Source organism: Polistes fuscatus, unplaced genomic scaffold (genome assembly GCF_010416935.1).
Source record: "Polistes fuscatus isolate 324 unplaced genomic scaffold, CU_Pfus_HIC Scaffold3, whole genome shotgun sequence".
NCBI lineage: Eukaryota > Metazoa > Arthropoda > Insecta > Hymenoptera > Vespidae > Polistes > Polistes fuscatus.
This window is the reverse complement of record NW_025113107.1, coordinates 4867928-4889415: the sequence shown is the minus strand read 5'-3', so window position 1 is coordinate 4889415 and position 21488 is coordinate 4867928. Positions and strand designations below refer to the sequence as shown.

The following is a 21488-nucleotide window of genomic DNA, read 5'->3' as shown; positions in this document are numbered from 1 at the left end:
AAACGATTTTTCAATTTGTACAAAAGAAAATAAATTTCTTCAATATTTTGTTAACAAAAAAGCATAAATATAATATTAATATCAATTAAAATGATATTTGCAAAGGAAACTTTTATAATTAATGGCATTTTATCGAATTTTATATTTTAATTGAAAAGCATTATATGTATTTGGTATTAGAGCAGGCATCTTTAAAATTAGTGGTATTAAAAGGTACAAAATAATCGTCGTGTAAGTGCCTTATAATTGTTTCGATAGGACAAAGCTTAGAATCTTTTTTCGTTTTTGTTATGTCATCGGGTTCAACATATGTAGCGCTATAAAAATTGGCATTTCTACAAAATGGTATCTCTTGCGTCAAATCTTTACCGTTTATCAATACTCGAAAGTAAAAATCACTGGCAACGTGATTCTCATTTTTTGAATTGATTTTATATACTTCGATAATGAAACGAGAAGCATATTGCGGTAGATACATTCTATCGGATATTATGCCTAAAGCGGTAGCAAGATATTCTAATGTTTTGTCATGAGCAGAATACAAAACTATTTTTGGTTTAGCTTCTGATATAATACGAAGCATGTAAGTTACTATACTACGAAGTAGTCCATACCCTCTGAGTAAACCAATCTTTTTTCTATTATTACTCTTAGCAATTTGTTTAGTTTCCCATTCGGTATATGCAAAAAGACCGGTTACATGTTCAGTTTTAACGCACATTCGTTGCGTTTCAAAATCTACACATGGTAGGGAGGCACCGTGACAAACGTATGTTAACAGAGCGTCTCTCAAAATGTTTGGATTGGGGGATTGATTTTCATCTGGCATTTCGAAAACCGTGTTAGATACTTGTTTTATCAGATCAGTTACTGCTGGATGAGATTTCAAATGATCTGACACTTCCTAGAAGAATACAATTTTTAATATTAGAAAACGTTTGGTATCTGCATCCTATGTTTATGTATGTATCATATATATATTTTATTATTAATAATATTTGACATAGAGAGAACAATATATAAAAATAATACTAAGAAAGATAAAACAAAGAATTTACCTTTGAGTAAGTTTTTAAATAGACATCAGCAGCTGGACAGACACAATCGACGTAACAAAATAAATAACTTTGACTTTCCTGTAACGTGATTTTAGCCAAATTTTGAAAAGTATCATTTTCTAATAATGCATATAACAATGCAACAGCACTCTGTACTGTTCTTCTATATCTAGTACTATAAACAACGACATCCTTGCTAGATATAGTACCGTTTCCTAAATGAAGCTTATGGTAATACGCATTTCTCAATATGATCCCGGTTTTTAACAATTGTCCAATACCGACCGTCGTAAGTTGAGCGATCTTACAATCTTTTGGATTATTGGGAATCATTGGGAATCCATGGAATGGTCCTAAAAATTGTGCCCATGCCGTTCTGGAATAACTCGAGACGTTTTGTAGAAAAGCTAGATAATTTTGATAAACGTTTCCTAATTCTGTAAGTGTACCAAAGTCACCACCGCAATTAACTGTGCTTATATTTCTTATATGAGCCAAAGGTCCTCGATCTCCATGACGAGTAATTATCACTATACCATTTAATGTTAAACCATCTATTTTTCCTAATTATCAAAGAGAAATAATAATATAATAATAATAACAAAATTATGTATATTACATATGCACAACATATATACATTATTTTTCTTAACACACTCTCTCTTATCAGTTTATTATTTTATTCATTATCTATAGATTATAAATTATTCAATTACCTTCGGCATCTGTTTTAATTTCATTAGGGGAATTACAAAATCGAAATATCTTCTTCGTTTTAATATCTGATTTCAAATTACGCGGGTATTCTCTTATGGATATATCATTGTTCAACGTTTTAGATTGCCTCGAAATCCTCTCATCGACTCCGATATATTTATACATTCCTGTTGAAATATTAAACGAAAGAATTTCTTATTATTATCATTTCTTTTTATTTTTCTTTTTTTGTATTGATTTATTGATTGATTATTTTTATCATATTTATTATTTCTTATATGTATAATATTAAACTCAAAAGTTATTATTCAAAATTTTCGAATTCAGCGGTAAACTACATTGATTTTTTAAATGTTAAGATAAAACTGTATATAGTATTATGAAAGAAACAATCGTCACAAATATTTAACAATATGTTTATGATAATATTTAAAATAATAAGATATTATTTTTATCGACGAGAATAATTCTTCATCTAAACTGTTTTTTATTTTATGTTCGATTATTTAAACAGTTCGTTGACTTTATCGCAAGTTAATCGAAACTTTGAATTTCCTGATAAACGACAACGCTAATTTTGTATCTACTAAAATAATATATAGTATCAGATATTTATCGATAAAAAAAGATCGAATAAAAATCGTATTATTATTTTTCATAATAAATATAAATATATTATTAATTGTATGTTAAATTTCAATATTATTTATTAACGTAATTTATTTTAATATATACTTGTTTATATACACGTAGTTATTAACCGTTGATCTTCTTTAACTAGGATCTTTTTCATTTCTAAACAACGGACTTGAAGATACGCGAATTGTAAGTATAAAGAAAAAACTGTATAATTATAACGTTAAATTAATATTAATGATACATGCGAATAAGTATCGATTGACATTAAACAAAATAGGAGCGTAAAATTGTATGATATTTTTTTGAAATTAAATAAAGATTCTCGTACTTGAATATGTTAGGAATCACTGACCTGCATCTTCTTAGCGTTTGTTAAGAACATTGCTAATTATAAAAAGATCGACGTTTTATACAAATGGACTTAAGATCATGATATTTCGTATAGAAATTCTTTTTATATATTGAATATTTTTATAAGGTTAATTTCCGAAAATAGTGTCTAATATAATTTTGTGTTTTGAAATATTATAAAATTTGTATTAAATATTTTGTATGCTGTAGAGTATTATTTTTATAATGTTGCCTTTTAAAACAAAATTTTTGAATATAATTGCATTAATAAACTTTAAAATTATAAGTAATTTGTACGTTTGTAAAATAATAATACTTTGTAGAAATTTTTTATCTCTATCGTATATTATTTTTTAAAGTTATCTATATATATAAAAAAATCGTTAAACATATTTATATGCATGAACAAAATCATAGAATTGTTATTAATTAATTTGTATGTTTGTAGAGGATCAAAGAAATGTAAATTTTTGAGCGAGCAACGACCGAGTAAAGCAACGAGCAGTGAAATCGATCAAAACACGGATTTTGAATAACAAAAGAACACCGAGAGAAAGAAGGGGAAATAAATAGGTATACAAGAAGTATTATTACAACGGGTATATTCGTTTCCAAGTTTTTAATTATGTTTTCGATAAAATAACATAGGTATATATACGGTTGATAAAGTTATTTAATATTTTCATCGTAGTTCCTACCCAAACAACAATTGATTCGTAACCTACATTTTATCTCGGACCGTGAAAAGAGTCTGACATAACAAGTGTTCAGAAATTAGCCTTTTTAAAAGGTACATTCGTGTAGGTGAAGGAGGAAGGAAGAGAGGGAGGAATGAAGAAAGGAAGGATGAAGAGGAAGAGAAACAGAAGGAGAGTGAGTGGGAGGGTTGGTATAGTAGGGGTAGAAAAGGAGCAGAAGCAGAATAAGAAGAGCATACGTAAGCATGCTTGAAGAAAGATCAAAAGATAGAGTAAGAGATAGAAAAAAAAGAAGAAAGGATTTACCTGCAACTAGCAGGAAGATCCAAACGCTGAGAATCACGTAGCAGTAGAATGCTCGATGTTGGTAAGAGAGACGAACCATTTCCGCCAGCATGTTAGGATCAGGTTCGTTGGAGTTTCGCGTTCGTGAGATGACGATGAAGATGTGGAGGAAGATGAGGGAGGATAGGCGTTACGGCGATGATAACGATAACGGCGGCGACGATGCCGGTACAGACGATGACGATAAGTTAGGAGGGTGGTTTTGGTCGGTCGATCAGTTTGGATCTGGATCCGGTTGACCGAGTTTACGGATCTAAACTGCATCCTCGTTGTTCAGGCCTCGTTTGAGCGCCCTTTCGACGACATAGCAGCATCAGCAGAGGCAGTAGTAGTACTAATAATAATAGCAATAGACACGGTACCAGTAGTTGTACTACTAGCACTTCCTCCTTCCATAGTCCAACGAACGAATGACGAGTTGTAACTGCGCTCGTCTACAGTTGCCTACTACTACTAGATATTCTTCGTCGTCGTCGCGATGCCGAAACGCGACGACCACCCACGGGAATCGACTTTTTGCGTTTCCGAGGCGCATAGCCAGTCGCTCCTCCTGTCGACGCTAATCAAGGTTAGGTCGAGTAGGTACGCGCAAGCGCTCTTCTCCTTTTTCCCCTTAGCTTGAGCTTGCGCGAGCTTAAGTCGACCGGGAACACCGAGCTTGTGCTCAACGAAATCCCTCTACTAACGTTTATTCTTATTGAAGACAGCGTCTTGCTTTTACGCGACTACTATTCTACTCACTCGCTTTGTAGGTGATCTTACCCTTAAATGGGTCCGTTTATTCTAATATTGCGTACTAGTGCATTAATTCTTAGCTTTTGTTTTAATGTCTTTTGGAATTAATTAGATAGTCTCTTCTGTTTTTGCGAGTTTATAGTATTAACATATATAGGATATAATACGTAATTTAATATATAATGATAATAGATTTTCACTTAATTTCAGTATTTTTATATATTATATATATAAATATTTTATTCACACACACACAATATAAATAATAATTTATTAATATATACAATATAGGGACAAGGTTGCGTTAGGCATACATATTGATACAGGGTACATCTTGATATTCTGTTATAAATACTAACAGTTTTAATCGGTATTAATCGGTGTAATACTAACATGAGCACTTATACTGCATACTGGTCTTTTATTATAAATATTGACCAATAATCTTCAAAATTATTGATCCAATAAATAACTTTGTATGTATATATGTATAATAACTTTTTAACAAATTTCTTATCTTTTTCTAGGATGTTTAGAAAAAATCTACAACATCCAGCTAAATAAACGTGAGATCCTTTAATACATCTCATAAATATTTTATTTCATCATCATCATCGACTATGTACTTATATATATATATATACATACAGTCAAAGAACACAGAATGCGGGGGCGTTAGATTAGTAATCACAGTGAGAAGCGGTGCCGGTAGACGCTCACGATTACTACGACTCGACTTCGTCCGTGGTTGAGTCTCGGTCTCGACGAGTAACTCGCATTAACTGCTCTGATATGAGATCCCGAGACTAACCACCAACTACGAACAATCTAGCCATCAACCTTAAACGGAATATATTTACGCTTGGTATGTGGCTACTGGCTATGTAACGCGTGCAACTGAATTTCTACCGTATCTCAACGAATTACGTCAGCATCCGTTGCTCTCCGATCCATCTCTTAACATTTTTGTTTCTACGTTTGAAAACAAAAAAAATAAACTTAGGACATTAACACGAATTAGCAAGGATTCCAGTGTCTAATCTCTCTCGTTTGAAGTAGATTCAGAAAACGTGTAATTTTTATTATACCCCATAAATTGTACTTTTAAAATATTTATATTTTAATTTTTTTTTTTATTATTTATTTATTTATTTATTTATTCTTTTATTGTTGCACCCTCGTTATCATTATTAATAATTTTAAGATAGAACGATTATAATAATTATAAGTATTAGAATGACTCTAGTTGTATATGTATATTATTATAGATCTAAATGTAACTTTCACTAAAATGATTAATTTTTTTTTATTTTATCAAGGTTTCGATATTATCGTATATAATTACTTGAAAATATGGATTAACTTGAACGTTAGCTAAGAAAACGTTGGTTAATCATTATTTTAAAAGTTTATTATAATTTTCAAGTTGTATGGTTAATCAAGAAGAACATTGATTACAATATAATTAATAATATACTTTCTATCCTTATAACTTTTTCAAAAATATAATTAAATAATGATGCATCTGTTTCAACTGTTAGACCTATTTGTCAGAGGGTAGAGAGTCTTTGAACTACATTTCCAAGGATCAACCTTCCTTGTCAAGAGTCCGCACTTTGCCTTACTCTCATTATTATTGTCATCGATAACATCAACACGCATCAACGAATAGAATCTTACAAAAGCCTTGACAAAATCATTGCCACCATTACGATGGTTCAAAGTCTTTTAGGACATCGTAATAAGTATAATATATAAACCTAGATAATTTTTTTCAATGATTATTAATTAATAAATAAATAACTTCACGAATAAGTCGTCAGAGATAGTCTGGATTTCTTAGTTTTTCGTTTGATTTGGGAAGCAATTAAAAGTAAAGGAATTAATCATTTTCCGAGACCTTTCAAAAGTATAAAGTTATTTTTCGAAATGAAGTTTCGTATCGTAATTGAAAGAAAGTTTTTTAGCTAAGAGTTTGATCGTTTGAGGAAGAATCAAAACGGGGGTTGTATGCTTGTTAGTCTGCTAAACTTTCATCTCTTGTTGTCTCTATCTATGTATCTCTTTCTATATCTATCTACCTCTTTCTTTTTCCCTCTTTCTTTCTCCCTTTCTCTTCAGATGAGATTTACTGATGATCTACCACGAAGGTCTCAGCCAAGGTTTATTGAATAATAACGCTAAGATTACAGTTCTAGCCGGTGTATCTCGATCTCCAACCGAACATCACGACGTTATTCTCTTTGACCCGAATTTGCCGCTAAGCTTTTAGAATAAAAATAAATTGGAACGCAAGTACGCGCTCGTTTTCCATTTACTACGAGCAAGAGAATTATGTTTAACATGATTGTTAACTCGAACCTATGCAATTTCTTCTTGATGTACAAGAATTTCAACTTGATTCTCATTGTATGAACTTTAATAATCATAAGTTAGAATCATAATAATATAATATATAGAATAGAATAATATTTGAGAATAATCTTTTATCGAAGTCGAATTTTGTTCTGAAAGAAAGAAAGGATATCGTTTTAAAGGGTCAAGCGAGATACTAAAGAAGATCCTTTTTCAAGGATTTTTATTATGTAGAAAACCGTCTCTTCCTATTATTCGTTTGAGCATGTATAGCTCTCTTTCACGGTTCATGATTATGTGTATTCTCTGTTTGACGAGTTTTTACGGTTCATTTCCAAGAATTTTACCTGAGATATACCTGCTCAGGTAAAGAAAAGTCAACTATCCCGTTTTCTTTTTCGTTTCTTTCCTAAATCCTATTATTACAAATAATTTTCTTTCCCTTTTTCTGATAATAAAACGTAGTATATTCTCGATTACGTATATGAGAGTTTAAACATTAAAAGAATTTTTTTTTTTATTAGATTCATTAATAAGTGATGTCGGAATTTATATGTTTAATGTCGGTATTATTTATTGCTAACTCAGCAGAGATATATCGAATCAATTTTCGATTATTTTATTGGAGCAATTGCTAAATGCGCATATTATTAATTTCGTCCTTCGTGATTTCAAAAGATCTTGTTAAACGTTTATACACGAGTGAGAGGAGTTGTCTACCTTCGGACACGATATAATTTTTCAATGGCGACACTTTTACTTCTTACGTATAATTCAATCATTTACTTCTAACTCGTAAACTTATTTTTTTTTTCATCTTTTTCTCTGTTTAACTTTTTTCCTTTTATTTTTTTTAGAAAGAATAATTATACGATAATGTAAATAAGGATATATATACGTAATGTATATCTGAAGATATATACTTTCTCATATCAATGCAGACTCATGAAAGCTAGGAAGGAAGTATCAAATTGTATAAACGTTGCAGTGTTCATTGCATCCGTTCGATGATTAGTATAATATGTAGAGATATTACAATTTACCGATCGATTCTTCTCAATTGTTTTCATATTAGATAAATAATTTAATTCTTTTTCTTTTATTAGTACTGCAATATAGTAGTATATATACATATATATATACTACTATTTTAAAAAATAAATAAAAGAGAAACTTTCTTTGTTCTAACGAAATATAGAAAAGAAATGGAGAAAGAATTATAGGTGCAAAGATCGATATTTCAAAATACGCGGTAGATTTCGCGCGGCTTTCGATCGAATTCGATTCTCGTAGCACGTTGGACCGGTCGTTCGGCGGAAAAAGCCGATGTTAGAGCCGAAGGCTGTCGTAAACGGTCGAAGTTGAACGACGTAAGCATGCACGATCTTCGTAGCGGGAGTCTCGAACGGTGCGTCAAACAGTTCGAATCCAGCTTTTCGCGACGAACAAACTAATTCTTGATCGATCGATCTGTCGTTCAGTCAATTAATCATTATCGGCTAGTCGAGAGAGAAAGTTCAATTATTTACGATTCGTTCGTTTACATTACAATTTCATTTTATATTAAACGATGACAAGGTGTGACGAACAACAATTGCAAGCAACAAATAAAACGTGTAGGTGAATTGTCGTGAAAAAAGAAAAAAGGAGGAATCGAAGTACAACCAAAGAAGAAATGAAAGAAAATATTCAACAGTTAAAAATTAACTAGTAAAAGAGATTACGGTGACAAGAAAAAAATCAAACAGAGCGAACAACAAAGAAGATAAAGAGGGCAAACATTACAGTTTCGAAAGTATCAACTACTTGGAGGAAAACTTCGTTTGATCTATCGTCTTTCTCTTCGTCATATTTTTTGTCTTCTTATTCTTCCTTTTGCAGAAATCGACACAAAAAATCGAGGTAAGTTTCTGTCGGTTTCTAACCGCAACTCTGTTTCTATTTAACGATATAACAGATACGTTTTGGTATGATACGTTGTATTGTCGAGGCTACGAAATCTATTAATTAATGTTTTTATTACATTTTTATTTATATTTTTGTAAAATTTCATATTTGTATCGTGTGTGTAATTGTGAAGATGCATTTTTTGGAATGTAATCTATGTTAGATATCGTTCCCGAATTCACATTGAGGGGGAGAAGATTTTTATTTTGTTTTTTAAAAAAAAATTGCATGCGCCCAGTGACATCTTGCGGCGATGCAACGAAAAACGAACTATTAAACATCTTTTTTTGTTTTTAAATAAGATTTCGTATTCTTTTAAAATTATAAGAAAAATATATGAAAAAAAAGTACAGATTAGTCGACAAGAATATCAAGTCTTTTTTTTTCTTTTTATAAAAGCGTAGCAAGCATAATACGTAGAGAGTTTATTTACAATCTGCACTAAATTACATATTAATATATTCGTACAACGATAATTATAACTTATAGTTATCGAATAAAAATTGTCTCTTTGTAGAGGTATAATAAGAAATTATTATGTTTTTTATTTTCTTTTATTTTTTATTTGTTTTTACGGACATGTATGCGTATAAACGCGTTTGTCGTGAATGAAATCTCATGATTTAATGATCTAATCATTTTATTTAGATATAATGAGACATATATTATTAGGTGGTTATATAAATAGAAGTACTTATTGAAATTATAAAGGGTGATTCCCCTTATAAGAGAGTGCAAATAATACGGAAGTACGATGTATCTATATGTACGTTGAATATGAATTAGGCGAATTTGAGTAAGACAAGAAAATCGAATAATCGATCGATGATCTATAAATCAATGAACTCTTGAAATACCGTGGGTATGCATGCAAGACTATGATACGTGAAAAAAAAGTAATTTTATGAAATATTCATTTTTAACATTTTCATTGAAATATGTTTGGATTTTATTTTTGTGAAAAAGAAATGAAGAAATATAAACACATTTAGGAAACTTCATACAAGTACAATGTATTTTAAAATTGTTATAAATCATATTAAATATGTAATATTAAAAATGAAATATTTTTTTAAAATGAATGCTTATAATTTGTAAAAATTGAAATGTCACTTATCAGGGTTTTGCATGCAATTATGGAATTAATTATTATATGTGAAGAGGTGGAGAGGTGGAGAGGGAGAAGAAGGATCCATCATTCAGATTTCGTATTAGAAACACGTTTTAAAAGAATTTTCGAAAGTTGCTGGGAAATGCAACAGAGCAGTAAAATCAGAACGCATTCAACATGATGTGCGTTTGAGTTCGTTGCTCAGCCATCGAAGAGTATGAAACACTTTGCACCAATTGCAATTATTATATCTATATTATTTTATTTTTTTGTACAGTTATAAACTACCTTTGAAATAATATTTGTCGATAATTATCTCATATTATTATAAGTTTATATTTATTCTGCAGTTAACACACGTTATTTTATTTACACGATAGACAAAATATCGATAATCATTTCACATATGTTTCATGGAATTATGATTACTTAATCCAATTTTTCATTCACAAAATAGATAAAATATCCATGATCATTTTACATATGTTAAAATATAGTAATAAAGGATATTAAAAAATTATTTTTTTTATTTTTTACGATTATTATTAAATTATGGTTTTTGTTTTATACTTACGAAATAAATTAGAAAATATTATGTTAATCCAAATAATATTTTTCCTAGAAACGATGGATTCAATCAAACGTAACACTTTAGTCGTTTTCGAGATTAGTCGAGATCAAGGAACATATCGAGTAGAATGATCCAGTTGCTTTAGAAACGTGTCGTGACAAGTGTGTACTACTGACAAGAAAAGTAACTAACTAGCTGGTTTATTCCCGCATTTATTAATAGAAAGCGAATGTGGAAATGATGAAACTTTCATATTACATTATCGCAATAAATTAGTAATTAGTTTAATCATGAGTCAATACTTTCGACAACAATCAATTTTTTTTACTTGTATTTATTAGATCATTCCATCAAAATTCTATGTTTCGAAGCGAAACATTTCAACGATTACTCTCAATTAATTTCTTCATACACACACAAGAAACACTATAATAAAATTAATTTATTTCTAACTAAAAATTAAAGAAAGAAGAAAAAAGAAATTGGTAAAGAAATTGTTAAGAAATTACATCGTCGTTTGTAAATTTGTAGTTTCATCGATCGTAGATAATAAATATATTATCGAAGATATCATATTCGATCGAATAAAAATCTCATACACGATACATGACTTAAAATTATTATAAATATTTAATAACATTTGTAACGATAAACATTTATAGGAAACAAAGTTTTTCTATTGTCGTTTGAAAAGTTCACTTTTATATATCATCATAAATCGTGAAAGATCGAGAATGAATCGTGAAGAATGAAGGAAGAAGAAAAAGAAGAAGAAGGAAAAAGGTCGAAGTCATCGTCGAACTCACAATCAGTGAAAGTATTTTTCAAGAGTTAAAGAGGGTCGAGAGAGTTATTTTAATTATTATTATTATTATTATTTAATCCTTAAAATCAATTAGAACGCGCACGATTTGAAAAGCTTGAAATTTATGGATTCATCGAATCATACAAACATGATTTAAAATAATAATATTTAAAAAAAGAAAGAAAACAAAAATAATGTTAAAACAAATGTACATATTTTAGTTTAAACAATCTCAAATATTAGTAGGGTACAGTACTGTGTTCAATTTACCTTAATTGATTGATAATTAATCGAAAAAAAATGCATATTGCAGTCTAGAAGCCATGGAGTATAAATTCGATGACCATCCTCTTCGAAATCCAACAGTAAACTAGATTCATTGTCCTCTATGAAAGTTATTCAAAATTTCTTCTATTGATTGTTGTTTACGTGACTTTCCGTGTGGATACATGCGTGTAAGCGAGAATAATATTCGCAATAAATGGAATATACTTTTTTGAAAGTCATATAAACACGACTAGCAATCAATAAAATAAATTTGATCGACTTTCAGTTGAGACAGTCTAACGATGGATTTCGAAGAGGATAGTCGCATCGAACTTATAAATCCGTACTTTTAAATTACAGTATACATTTTTTTTGATTAATTAACAATCATTTAGAGTATTTCCTCACTCGTCTCTCAATAAACGAATAGATCTCACATATGTTGTACTAATATTAGAATCTTTCATAATTTCGTTTAACTGTGGGCTCTATCTCATTCTCTCTCTCTCTCTTCCCTCTCTCTCCCTACCACTATATTTCATCTCTTTTCGTACCGTTTTATAAAATTTTATCGTTACCGACGTTTAAATAGAAATTTCACTTCGGTCATTTTTTTAATACCAATAAAATATATAATCAAATTTATTGTATAAATATTGTATAATATTTATCGTTACCGACGTTTAAATAGAAATTTCACTTCGGTCATTTTTTTAATACCAATAAAATATATAATCAAATTTATTGTATAAACAGGATCGAGTGAAATTCTCACACACACACGAGCATTATTCAAAATAATATAATACATATTTAAATAATTGTTTGATAGAAGATTTTGTTCGTTGTTCTTGTTTTTTAGTTGTTGTTTTCTTTACGACGATCTTCCATTAAAGAAAGAAGGAAAGTAAAAGAAAGGAGAAAAAAGGGTAGATAGAAGAACGATCGGCTCGGTTATGTGCGTCGTGCCGACGACAACGTCGGGTCAATCAACCGTCAGTGTTTATACTCGTTTGAACAACGACCCCGTAACAAATTGTTACCTCAGTTATATACACCGAGGGGAATTATCCGTCGTGCTTGTTCTCTACCAACGAATCACCCAGAGTTTCTGCCTTCTACATTAGACTCCCTTCTGTGTTATATCGTCACATTGGCCAGGCCAAGCCAAGCCAAGCCAAGCTTTAATAATCTAATATTATTTTCCTTTTACGTTTAATACTTTTTTTTTCTTTTTTAAATTTCTTTTTTCATTTTTCTTTTAATATAATATTCTTTCTAGCTATAAAAAAAGAGAGGTGGATATTAATCACGTACCAACATTGGAAAATTATATTATAATTATTTGAATTTATTTTTTCTTAAAACAGGAAATTGTCATTTAAATTGAAAATTCTTAAGTTAATATATCTATATATATATATATATTTAAGCGTGTACAAATTGTAGTGTAAATATAGTAATATGCTCATTAATGTATCAAATAATTAACATAATACTATAAATTTTACATTTTTTTTTATAATTGTCATGAAACATTGTATGAAATGTTTAGAATTTACGGTATAAATTTGTTAGTATTTTATTTTTTAGGATCATGATCGAATATATTATTGAAATTAGTTGAATTAGAATACGAGAAGAGAGAACGTTGTTAGAAAATAATGTAAATGTTAGAAATGTTAGAAATCACCGATGTTGGCATTTATGTTAGATTATCATTGGAGATTGTAAAATCTGGAAGAAAAAGGAATGGCATTATGCGAAGTGATATTTGTATATTTTTATAGATCAAGGGAAAACGCTTTTGCATACAACACACACATACACATACATACACTTGGAAGAAATAAATAAAAAGATTGATTAATAAGAAGAAGATAGAAATATTTGAATTTCAGAATAATATCTTTACGAGATTGGATTCGATCAAATTTTGTTTCTCTTTTTCTCTTTTTCTACTCACGTCAGAGCTTCATAATGTTGTAAATGGGCTTTCACTTTAGACGACGAAGTATATTGGCATACCCTGTGTATAATGTTCGATAAGTGTTCTTAAGTTGCTTAATAACATCGTGTAAGTTTACACGATGTAACGACTGGGTGAAGGAGGAAGAGGGAGGGAAAGTGGAGAAAGAGGAGACCCTTGAAAGTATTGACGTTATAAATCTCGTGACATCGATCCAGATTAAAACATACGAGGGAGAGAAAAACATTTATTTTAAAAGATGTCTCGGTTGTTGAATGTCTTCATTATTTTGTTGTTGTTGTTGTTGTTGTTGTTGTTGTTTAATTTGACAAGTCACCATAAGTAAAAAATTGTTGTATATAATTTTGTATTTTTATATATCTAATTATAATTACAGTTATATATAACTTTGTCAAATGTTTTCGTTATTATTTAAATGTTATTTCGAGATAATAGGATTGTACAAATCACCGTAAGTTTAAAATTATTGTCTAGGAAGAAAGACGATTTCTCAACTAGTAAATTTGTATTTTTACCAAAATTCAATTAGAAAACATTTTAATTATTTTCTTGTATTTTTCTATTATCTTTTTAACATTTGACAATATTGGCCTTCAACATAAGTTTTAGTCTTATGCACGCAAGGAAACGAAGACCATCATCCTTTACTACCTAATACCACTTTTAGTTAGTTCAAATATTTTCTATTAATATTGGTCGAAGTTGAACTTCGTGGAAGAAATAAATATTATACGAGTACAAAAGATAATATAATATTTCTCGTATATCTATAATTTGTAATTATATATATATATATTAATTAATTAAAAAATGAATTTTGTTCATCCCCGCGATCGCAGGTCATTTCTCTTTCTATAATATAATAGATTAAAAGCGACATTAAAGAAGAAGAACACAACACAACAGAACACAAGACAACATAAACTGCGTTTCGGTTACGTGACTCGGATCGTTCCACTAGACCGGGCTCCTTACAAACTCAAAACTCGATATCTCAACGATATGCATATATGTATGCACCATGTATGTATATAATACGTAGTCGGTGCACACGATTCGCGTGCTTTCAAACCGGAAGAGATATCGAGAGTTTAATTTATCGGTTACGCGGAATCAAAGACGACGACGACGACGACGATGTTGCTCTATAGGCGTCTTGGTTTTTCTTCTTTTTCCTATCAATATATACAGGACGATTCATTAATAGATCTTATAAATTGTTAATAAGATTTTAACCTTGTCATTCTGACATGAATAACTAAATTCATATTAATCTGATACACTGTTTATAAATGGGGTTGGTTGTGGAACGACATTTGTCGACTTTACTAAATAATTTTCATTTCGTTATAATAACTTATAGATTTTTAAAAATATATTTTTTGCTTAATATTTCTAAAATTATTTTAAATTAAGAAAAGTTCATATAGAAATTGATTCGTTTGTGAATAGTTACAGACGAATGATTGCTGATTTCATCTAAACAGTCCAAATTTTATTACAATAACTAACGTGTTGTGTGCCAATTTCTGATTTATAACTTTCCACAGGTATACTCACCCAATATCCTTCATAGTTTTAAAAGGTTCTTTTGTGGTAACTTTTCGGTATGGATCGTGCGGTATCCTAAATATATCCGATTAGTGGCTTTTTCGTTTTCACTTTTTTTCTTTCGGTAAACCGGATCCCCCATCCAATCCCATGGACCATAAATTATCCAAACAGTTGTTCTATATGAGAATTTGGGCGGTCAATTTATGGCGCCACTAAGGTTAAACATGTGAGATTCACGGTGTTACATTTAATTTCTTGGCATAAATGAACCTTAATGCAACAACCATTCAAAAACGGACGTATTTTTATATACGAACTTTTCTTATTCAACGTGAATTTAGAAATTATATTTTATTATTTACGATCTTTTTCCGTGAATCACCCTGTACATGTATTCATTTACTTTCTTCTTTACTCTTATACTTTTTCTCTCTCATGTGTGTGTGTGTATGCATGTGCATGTGCATGTGCATGTGTAGAGTTTCTTTCACCGAAGCACAACATTCACCGACATTTCTCCGATTTAAATATGAACCATCTCTTATGTAACGTCTTATGTCTATCTCTTTCTCTTTCTATTATTATTTCAACTTACAAAATTTGATTTTCTTTTAACAGAAAATCGAAATTTGTTCTTTCCTTGTTCAGATAGATAATTGGATGTATGATTGTCTAAAAAGAAATTCTTTTGAATAAACCATTTTCCAATTGAAATTAAATTTATTGAACAATCTCAAATCGATATTTATAATATGAGATCTATTTTAAAATTTAAGTTAATATATGTATTTTCATTCCTTTTTTTCTTTTCTCTCCTTTATGGCTGAGCCTATAGAAAGTTGGTCATTCGTTTATTCCTATTTTTTATTTCTTTTTGAAAAAAAAAGTTAATGTTTTTGTACAACTTTCTTCAAAGAAATTCATCTCCCTTGGGTATTTATTTTTTAATACAATTTTCTTTTTCTTATCACTTACTCTCTCTCTCTCTCTCTCTCTCCTTTTTTGTTTTTATATCTGATTTTATAATTTTTTTTTCCAAGAAATTAATCTTATTCTTCTTCATTCTTTAAATTATATAAATAAGTTGAAATATTAATTACTTATAATATAGTATATTTTTGTTGATCGGATAAGATTACATAAAATTTTACTAAATGTATGAATTAACGCGTTTGACGTAATGTTCATTTCTCTAATGAATGTAACTTTTGTGCTTGCGAATATGATCTAACTCGGTTAATGCGCATGTGTAAACGTTAGTTTATCATTCAAAAAGCGAACGTGTGCGAGATAAACTTGGTTAATAAATCTTTGCCAGCGGTCACGGCAACATCGTCTCATCAGCGATTTCTCAAATAACTTTCGTTTAATATTATTATTATTATTATTATTATTTTATATTTTTTTTCTTTGCTATCGTTGTTATTCTTGTTATTTTTAACTATATTGCTGTAAATATTTTCAGCCTCGCATCGATTTTTATTTTCGATTGGATTTCCCCCATTCGTAACGGTATTTCAACATAATGATAAATTACAAGGCTAGGTCAAAAGTTGCCACGTTATTTTAAACAAATTAATTACTATTTTTACAGGTTTCTTCTTTTTTTTCAATTTATCCTTTATTTTTTTCCGCGCCACAGATTATAAAACCACAAGCCTGAGAACTTCTTCCTTCTTTTTTATTTTTTTTTTTTTCTAATCCAGAAAAAGATTTAATCGAAAAAAGTCACGAGGAAAAAGTAATTAATTTATAAAACCATCTGGGAAACTTTTTTTTCGCGTGGCCTGCATTTCGCAAAGCATCATTTTTCAAATTAATTGCAAATAGGGGAGTGCGAGTAAAAAGAAAAAAAAAAAAAAAAGAAATTATTGCAAGATGAATCGAATTTGAAAAAGAAAAAAAAATCTATCGGAGAATATAGAAACGATTGTTTGATTCGGAGAGAATAATTGGCTTATTTTTTGTATGTTCGTGTGAAAAAATGGTTAAACCTATTTCATGTTATCAAAATATTATATAATCGTAGTCGCGCTTATTGTCGAAAAAAGAAAAACAAGCAACTTATGCAGCCACGTAATTAAACGGGGAGGATCGATCGGACGTGCGAGTTTGCACGACACGCATAATTGTAATGTCCAAGAGAAAAGATTAATTGCCATTTCCCATTTCGTGCGAGAGCACGTGCGCTGGCTGCGTCAAGGTGCGCGAATACTAAAGATCGATCTTATCAACTTATTATAACATTTCACGCTTTCATTTATTTCCAGAAATGAGAAACACGCGTTTTTAACAGTTTTCTTGATATTCTTTACAATCGACAAGAACTAATGTTTCAACTTCAATATTTAATAATAATTAAAAATAACATCTACTAATAATAATAATAAAATAATAAGAAAAACTAATGGTAAAATAATAGTAGTATTTTGTTATACAAATAATAATAACAATAATAATTATGATAGTGATTATTCGTCGTGTTAAATATTTACGCAAATGTCTTATTTTAAATCTTATATTTTATCTTCGTAATAATTTTTCGAATTAATCATTTTTATTCAAAAAGAAAAGAAATCTCTCAAAGATTTTTTTAATTGGATCTTCGTTTACGATTCAGAAAATATTGTAATTATAAATTTAATTTAAATTATAAGATTTAACTGTTATCCGAACACGAATAATCTGTCTCGTTTAATCACGTTTTTTTTTTTTATCTTAATTCGAATAATTATTCAAGATTTTCCATCTTTTTAGTTTTGAATTTTTGTTCTCATTTGAAGTCTTGTTAGTTAAATCGTAATTACGAAATACTAATGCAATTTCAGTACTTTAATTCGTCAGAAACGAGATTTACTATTTTTTAGAATTATACAAAATTTTAATTTGAGTAATCAATCGATTTTTACAATCAGCGTGATGGTATTTGCTACAATTGAATAATTGAATGATGTCATTAAAAATCTTTTATTTTTTTTTTATATAAGTTTTAGTTAAATTTCGTTAATTATTGTTGTTTTAGTATACATATATTGCAACATCAATAAACTACATTTTGAAAGTCATTAATGGTAGCACAATGATTGCACAATTAATAATTGCATAATACTTCATTATGAAGTGACATGACGACTACAAAAATGCACGAGCAACTTTCCTTTTCGCACTCGCTTTAGATGAGTCGTTACTTTTTCTTTCTTAACGTTACGTTTGTCTTTCTAATATAATCTAACACTTTCTGCGTTATTTCAGAATTAATTATACGTATTATATCTTTTGTTTGAATAGAAATTAGATTAAAAAAAATCAAATAAAAACAGGGAAGTTCATTTCATTCATATAAGCTGGTGGTAATGAAAATGTTCTAATGGTAAATCGTATAAATAATTTTAAATTTCATTTATAAATATTATATTTAATTTAAAAAAAAAAAAGTATATTATTTTCGCCTTTTCAATAGTTTATATTGAAAAAAGAAATGTTTGACATTTTATAAATATTAATAAATATCTTATGACGCAACATACGTATTTTAATATCTCACACGAATTACTCATTTCGAATTCTATAATAACTGGGTCATTATTTTAATCGCCACATATCGTCGAAAAAAAAAGCAAAATTTCTTGTTGCCAAATATATAAAACGTTCGTTTCATTCTTAAAAAAATAAATCATGATATACGTTAAACGTATCATACTTCAGTTTTTTAATATTAATCCTCAATCTGTCTGTTTCTCTGTCTCTGAATATTCGAAAATGTATTTTTTGTTTATTGATTTGGCAAACCGTCTCGTATAATTTCTTACGCGTAAAAAATCAGTTATCGGGAAAAAAAGAAAAGAAGAGAGAAGTCGGATTAACGAATTCTGTTTAATTTTTTGTTTTTATCATTCAAGAAGAAGAAAAAGAAAAAATACATACATGAAAATAAAAATTAAATGTTTCAGGACGATATTTTTAGTTTGCCTTTCTCTCGAGTCAAATTTACATAATAAGGATCTCCGAGTTTTCCTTGCATTTCTTTTTTTGTTCTTTCTCTCTCATGTCTATGAGATATAAGTCGAACGATTAACGAATTCATTTTTATGGTAGGCAAGAGTAATAGTATTATATAGGAATTTTACATACGTCAAACAAAAAAGAAAAATATATAATGCATAAGCAGATGTAAATATGCAGTGTGTTTGTGTGTGTCTGTTTGCTCGGCGCTAAGTTTAATCTGAATTGATTTTTGTTACGCTTGAGTAGCCTCTCGTTTCTCTCTCTTTATTTTTTCTATTTTTTATTATTTTTGTCTAGTTTACTTTTATATATACATGTATAATATATATGCGTATAGTAAAATTAATACATATATATATAATAAAATTATTTTTCTATTCTATCTCTGTATATATCTCTATAAATAAATATTTATTTATTTATACTAGAAACTATTAAAATTAATACCACTATAATAAAAATATTATCGAATATCTAAACAAAGATATTTCTTTTGTTGAATTATCTATTTTTTAAACAAACACTTTAAAAGTAACATTTGTTTAAACGAATTCGAGAAATTTAACGGCAGGTTATCTTAAGGTACATTTCATTTGGACTTTTCAAAATCAGATATCGTGAAATACGATTAAATGTTTTTATAGACGTTAAATTCATCTGCGGACGGTTACCTTTTTCACAACCGATGTTTTTCATATACCTGCTTTTCTCGGCTACGAGCCAAGTATCCTCGTCCTCATCCTCGTCCTCGTCGTCCTCCTCCTCGGTGCACAGGTCAACAATTTTTTTCTTTCTTTCCTTCTTCTTTTCATCTCTTTTCTCCCGGTATAAAAGCTGAGAGACGACCTGTTTTTTAAAGAAAAGTTAATACCTTGCATTCCAAAAAAATCTTGGAACCCATCGATCTTTTCCTCTCCCTTCTCTGCAGCGTCTTCTTTTCTTCTTCCAACAAATTTTTATCTCCACTTTTCTATCTCTCTTTCTTTTCTCAACAGTTATTTCTTTAGTTACTTTTCTTTTTTTTTTCTTTTACATTTTTCTCCAGACTTTAACGTTTCGTCCTCAATTTTTCTTCAAATTGTTTTTAAAATCGTTTCTTACGTTTCCTTTGTTTCTTTCTTTCTTTTTCCTGTAAATTTTCCATCAGGTTTCCGTGGAAATATTTTTGCATTGATTTTATTTCACTCGAACTTTTCTATTAATTTTTCTTACATTTTTGTTTTTTCTTTTCCAGATATTATTTTTTGATTTTTTTGATTTTTTTTTTTTTTTTATGAATACTACTAAAGAATTTTCTTTCGGTCAATTCTGAAACTTTTCAAACGAACGTCGAGCATTCCATCGATGGAAATCGTACAAGTACAATACTCATATTTGATACATTTTACGTTGGCTGCAATAAATAAAAGATTCGAAGTATTTTTTTAAACCAATTCAATAGTCTGACCAAACTCTCGTAACGATTTATCGGAGTACTTTGTAATCAACACTCGGTATCGAATTCTATAGTTGGTATACGTCTGTCTTTCATTTTTATTGTGGAATATAACGTGTTGAATTTGCGAATTCGTTAGTTTTTTAGATTGTTGAAAAAAGAAATGTATTTTTCATATAGTATTTTTTGTTATCTGGGAAACATGTTGATATTTCTGTTGATATTTGAAACGATACTTTAAGTGAAAAAGTTTCAAATAAAATATATATATATAAATAAAAAAGATATGATTAAATTATTTTATTATTTTATTTAACGACAGAGGTATAAAAAAAAGAGATTGTAATTTTACCCCTATATTTGTTTTTTATTTCGATATTATTAAAATATTATCAAAATTGTTTAATTCGTCCATTTTTAAATTGAATTCAAACCCAGCATTATAGAAAGAGTTAAATTTCTTCAAATATTTTATTATCTAACGATAAGTAATTTTGGGTTTTATTTTCAAATAGAATTTAACAAACTTTTAATTAACTATCGTTTGAAAATTGTTACGTTGTTTTGAACTTAACGTTAGAGAAATGGAGATTAAATTTTTTCAAATGTTACTGTCCGAATGGAATGACTGTAAGGATGTTACAAAGTTCGTGTTTTGTGATAAGGTATTTGCTTAACAGCCATTGGGCCTATGTCGACAAGGTAACAGCAAGCTCATTGATATTACATCAACGTGACACCTTAGAAGATTGAAATAGAGTTAAGTAATAAAAGAAACGTAGACTTTAACGAGTCATCGCACGACGACATTTCGATCGATTCCACGTACTGTATATTATGTATAAACATAATATACAGTATATGTTAGATATGTGAATATTTGATTGCAATAATTAAACAAATTT

At 29.1% G+C, this 21488-nt stretch overlaps 2 protein-coding genes and 1 long non-coding RNA gene across 3 annotated transcripts in view; 2 read left to right on the top strand and 1 right to left on the bottom strand.

Moving 5' to 3' along the window:
* Positions 1-118: 118 nt before the first annotated feature.
* LOC122519664 (2-phosphoxylose phosphatase 1) lies at positions 119-4320 on the bottom strand. The gene is made up of 4 exons (XM_043639284.1): positions 3770-4320; positions 1775-1942; positions 1059-1621; positions 119-904 (listed from the first exon to the last, which is right to left on the bottom strand). Exons 1-4 carry the CDS (start codon positions 3858-3860, stop codon positions 161-163), a joined length of 1566 nt encoding a protein of 521 aa, XP_043495219.1. The 5' UTR covers positions 3861-4320; the 3' UTR covers positions 119-160.
* Positions 4321-4474: 154 nt separating this feature from the next.
* Positions 4475-5654, top strand: LOC122519665. Its single transcript, XR_006304343.1, has 2 exons — positions 4475-4556; positions 5071-5654. It is a non-coding gene; the product is annotated as an uncharacterized LOC122519665 (long non-coding RNA).
* Positions 5655-8187: 2533 nt separating this feature from the next.
* Positions 8188-21488, top strand: part of LOC122519484 (patched domain-containing protein 3) — a 39652-nt gene continuing 26351 nt past the window's right edge. Inside the window, exon 1 of the mRNA XM_043638963.1 lies at positions 8188-8800. The gene's annotated coding sequence lies outside the window, so the exon portion shown is untranslated. The remainder of the gene's footprint in view (positions 8801-21488) is intronic.